The sequence below is a fragment of the Takifugu flavidus genome, chromosome 5 (assembly GCF_003711565.1).
Source record: "Takifugu flavidus isolate HTHZ2018 chromosome 5, ASM371156v2, whole genome shotgun sequence".
Taxonomy (NCBI): Eukaryota; Metazoa; Chordata; class Actinopteri; order Tetraodontiformes; family Tetraodontidae; genus Takifugu; species Takifugu flavidus.
This window is the reverse complement of record NC_079524.1, coordinates 1-5,000: the sequence shown is the minus strand read 5'-3', so window position 1 is coordinate 5,000 and position 5,000 is coordinate 1. Positions and strand designations below refer to the sequence as shown.

The 5,000-nt window shown below is 47.1% G+C and overlaps 1 protein-coding gene across 3 annotated transcripts in view; it reads left to right on the top strand.

Moving 5' to 3' along the window:
* Positions 1-4,994, top strand: part of LOC130526170 (NACHT, LRR and PYD domains-containing protein 3-like) — a 14,683-nt gene extending 9,689 nt beyond the window's left edge. For 2 of the 3 annotated variants that reach the window (XM_057033617.1, XM_057033616.1), the window contains one exon: positions 4,103-4,994. In XM_057033617.1, coding sequence (XP_056889597.1) covers positions 4,103-4,833 — 731 coding nt within the window. In that variant the 3' untranslated portion in view covers positions 4,834-4,994. Of the gene's footprint in view, positions 1-1,229; positions 1,528-4,102 lie in introns of all 3 variants that reach the window. The other variant, XM_057033615.1, reaches the window with a different exon arrangement.
* Positions 4,995-5,000: the final 6 nt, after the last annotated feature.

The following is a 5,000-nucleotide window of genomic DNA, read 5'->3' as shown; positions in this document are numbered from 1 at the left end:
ACCCTGGGGCTAGTTAACCCTGGGACTGGTTAACCCTGGGGCTGGTTAAGCCTGGGGCAAGTTAACCCTGGGACTGGTTAACCCTGGGGCTGGTTAACCCTAGGACTGGTTAACCCTGGGGCTAGTTAACATTGGGGCTGGTTAACCCTGGGACTGGTTAACCCTGGGGCTGGTTAACCCTGGGACTGGTTAACCCTGGGGCTGGTTAACCCTGGGTTGACACTGTTTAACACTGGTTCAACCCTGGGGCTAGTTAACCCCGGGACTAGTTAAACCGGGGGCTGGTTAACCCTGGGGCTGGTTAACCCTGGGACTGGTTAACCCTGGGGCTAGTTAACCCTGGGACTAGTTAACCCTGGGACTAGTTAACCCTGGGGCTGGTTAACCCTGGGGCTAGTAGTAACCCTGGGACTGGTTAACCCTGGGACTGGTTAACCCTGGGGCTAGTTAACCCTGGGGCTGGTTAACCCTGGGACTGGTTAACCCTGGGGCTAGTTAACCCTGGGACTGGTTAACCCTGGGGCTGGTTAAGCCTGGGGCAAGTTAACCCTGGGACTGGTTAACCCTGGGGCTGGTTAACCCTAGGACTGGTTAACCCTGGGGCTAGTTAACATTGGGGCTGGTTAACCCTGGGACTGGTTAACCCTGGGGCTGGTTAACCTGGGACTGGTTAACCCTGGGGCTGGTTAACCCTGGGTTGACACTGTTTAACACTGGTTCAACCTGGGGCTAGTTAACCCCGGGACTAGTTAAACCGGGGGCTACTTAACCCTAGGACTGGTTAACCCCGGGACTAGTTAGCCCCGGTTAACCTTAGGTTGACCCTGGGTCTAGTTGACCCTGCGACTAGTTAACCCTGGTTAACCCTAGTACACAGAGTGATGCAATATTAGCCAAGGAACCAATGAATTCTGCTTTATTAAACTTTCTTTCTTCCTCCCTCCCTCCCTCCTCTCCCTCTCCCTCCTTCCAGGAAGAAAGAAAGACTCCCTCCCTAAGCTCCCCTAAGAAACCTCCCTCTCCCTCCTCCCTCCCTCCCCCTCTCTCCCCTCCTCTCCTCCCTCCCTCCCTCCTTTCATGTCCCGTTACTGACAACCAACTTTGGACCATCGTAAATGACTCATTCAACCTTTAAACCATCTCCTGTACGATGGTGTTTGGTGACGGAGGCTCTGAAGAGAAGGTGCAAAGTTCACTCCTGATATGTTCCTTCACTCACTTGATTGCAGGTCTACTGCCAGCAGGACGCTACAATGGCCCAAGAGATCCTGCTGGATGTTCTGGAGGATTTAACTAAGAAAGAATTCACTAAATTCAAATTTTACCTGAAAGATCCTGGAGTCATGGGAGGCTTCAACCCGGTTAAAAACTACCAACTAGAGACCAGAGAGAGGACGGTCGTTGTGGATTTGATGGTGAAGGCTTACAAAGATCAAGGAGCCCTGGAGGTCACCAAGAAGATTTTAGAGAAGATACCTCGGAACGACATTCTGCAAAATCTTTTCACTGACAGTTCAGATCCAGAAGGTCAGTTTCTGTTCTAAAGCCTTTAATACAGGAGAGGTTAAAGGTTAAACTGTTTCTCTAGTTCGTTATCAGTGTTGCTGAGAATAAAGTGCTGAACGGAGAAACAGAAAGCTCAAAACACGTCGGGTAAAAACATCTTTACACTAAAATGTTCAGAGAACTCCAGAGTTGTTTCATGATGATATTCATAAAGCACTAAAAACAATCATTACAATTATAAAGCAGCTCAGATAAAATAAGTATAAAAGAACACGGAAGAAAAACGACACAAACAATAAAAGCAGGATCAAAGTCTCATAGCCGGACCAAGGTGCATTTTGAGATGGCTTTTAAAGATGTGGAGTAAAGGAGGCTGTCTAACGTCCGATGGCAGATGGCTTCATGATTTAGGAGCAGCACTCCAGGTGGTTCTGCTGAGATTCTGGTGCCTCCGGGAGCCGATCAGCCGCCCTGAGGCCCAAAATCACCAGATTGCTGCATCAGAGGACTTTACAGGCAGCACAGGTGTGTGACGTCCTCCGTCCTCAGGCCCTCAAACCAGGTCAGGAAAAAACTGGAGAAACCTGGAGGAGATCCACAGCTGAGGGATCCGTCTCCCTGGGACGGGCAGACGTGCAGCAGAGGCCACGTGCACAGAGCACATCAGCATTAACAGTATATACCAGGTCCAGGTGCATCTTCAGACGTCCTCATCAGAGATGTGGCCCACCTTCATCCTCCGGGGTCCTGATGGAGCGAATCCAGGATCAGCAAGACCAGAGAAAACCAAGACCGGCAATATGTGCATTTATGTAGGAGAATATGGGAACGGGCAGGAGAGGACAGACGGGCCATGCTGTAATAAAGGCATGGATAGAGGTGTAATAAAGGCATGGATAGAGGTGTAATAAAGGCACGGATGGAGGTGTAATAAAGGCATGGATAGAGGTGTGATAAAGGCATGGATAGAGGAGTAAAGGCACGGATAGAGGTGTAATAAAGGCATGGATGGAGGTGTAATAAAGGCACGGATATAGGTGTAATAAAGGCACGGATAGAGGTGTAATAAAGGCATGGATAGAGGTGTGATAAAGGCATGGATAGAGGTGTTAAAGGCATGGATAGAGGTGTAATAAAGGCATGGATAGAGGTGTAATAAAGGCACGGATAGAGGTGTAATAAAGGCACGGATGGAGGTGTAATAAAGGCACGGATAGAGGTGTAATAAAGGCACGGATAGAGGTGTAATAAGGCATGGATAGAGGTGTAATAAAGGCATGGACAGAGGTGTGTAATAAAGGCATGGATAGAGGTGTAATAAAGGCATGGATAGAGGTGTAATAAAGGCATGGATAGAGGTGTGATAAAGGCATGGATAGAGGTGTGATAAAAAAGCATGGATAGAGGTGGTATAATAAAGGCATATGGTAGTTGTGCATGGATAGAGGTGTGTATAGTGTAATAAAGGCATGGATAGAGGTGTAAAAAGGCATGGATAGAGGTGTAATAAAGGCATGGATAGAGGTGTAAAAAGGCATGGATGGAGGGTAATAAAGGCATGATGGAGGTGTAATAAAGGCATGGATAGAGGTGTAATAAAGGCATGGATGGAGGTGTAATAAAGGCATGGATGGAGGTGTAATAAAGGCATGGATAGAGGTGTAATAAGGCATGGATGGAGGTTGTAATAAAGGCATGGATGGAGGTGTAATAAAGGCATGGATAGAGGTGTAATAAAGGCATGGATATAGGTGTAATAAAGGCATGGATAGAGGTGTTATAAAGGCATGGATAGAGGTGTAATAAAGGCATGGATGGAGGTGTAATAAAGGCATGGATAGAGGTGTATGTAAAAAGGCATGGATAGAGGTGTAATAAAGGCATGGATAGAGGTGTAATAAAGGCATGGATATAGGTGTAATAAAGGCATGGATATAGGTGTAATAAAGGCATGGATAGAGGTGTTATAAAGGCAGGGATAGAGGTGTAATAAAGGCATGGATAGAGGTGTGTAATAAAGGCATGGATAGAGTGACCATCTTACCACTAACGTCATTAAAATGTCATAAATTTAGAGTTAACTGTGACCAAGACACACAGGAAGTGGTCTGACTGAGGAGGCATGCTTAGGGTTAGGGTTAACCCATCCTTCCAGATGAAGCTGCACCGCCTTTTCTTGGAATGGAGGTTTGTCTCCTATCAAGTTCAGAACTCATGATCAACCCTTCGGACCTGCTGAGACCCGCCACCACTTTCATTGTTTTTCCTGATCTGGAATCAGTGAAACTTGATCCAGTCTGAAACTTTGAGCGTCAGATCTCAACAGCAGCATCAACAGCAAATTGCTGCAGCGTCAGTCTGAAAGAATTCCAGTCGTACCTGCTTTAAATGCTCTTCTGAGTTCTTTACTTAGGTTTTTGGGATTGTTTTACTCAAGTGATGCTGTTCTTGTCTTTTTGAAATGTGAGGTCCAACTGGACCTGAGAAGAAGATATAAACTGTAAAACATCAGCTCAAAGCACTCTGGAATAAATATAATATATTCATATCTGCTGAATATATCGACTAACACATGTGCATGTATATTTGCTTTTAGGTCCCACATGTGAACACGTCCCCATCGGCTCTTATCAATCAAACCTTCAGTCAAACCTGAGGAGCAAGTTTATGTGTGTGCAGGAAGGCTGTGATGAGAAGGTAGATGAGCAACGGCTGGACGACGTCTACACACAGCTGTACGTCACCACCGGTGGCGACATACACATCAATGCTCAGCACGAGGTCACTCAGATTGACATGGTTGGGAACCCTTCAGACACAGAACAACCCATTAGTCCCAGTGACCTGTTTACACCTCCAGCTGGGAAATATAAACCCATAAGAACTGTTCTGACCAACGGAAATGCAGGAATTGGCAAAACCTTTCTAATCCGCAAGTTTGTGTTGGACTGGGCAGAACAACGAGCCAATCAAGACGTGCATCTCATATTGCCGTTCACCTTTCGCCAGCTGAACCTGTTGAGGGGGACACGCCGATCCTTGGCTGAACTCACTCATAAGTGCATCCAAGAGTCCAGGGCCATTCAAATAGAGGCTCTTAACAGCATCTTTACAGCTCTGCAGTCATCAGGAGACGCCCAATTTGACAGTTGTAAATTCAAGCTTCTGTTTATCTTGGATGGGCTGGATGAGAGCCGACTAGAAATGGACACCAGAACCAATGAATTCCAGGAGGCGGATATAGATGTGAAGCACCGTGCTCGGTGGAGGTCCTGCTCACAAACCTCATTAACAGAAGTCTTCTCCCCTCCGCTCGACTCTGGATAACCACGAGGCCCGCGGCAGCCAATCAGATCCATCCGGATTTTGTGGACATGAGGACAGAGGTGCGAGGGTTTACTGACGTGCAGAAGGAAGAGTACTTTAGGAGGAAGTTCAAGGAGGAGGAGCAGGCGTGCAGGATCATCTCTCACATCAAGGCATCTCGAAGCCTC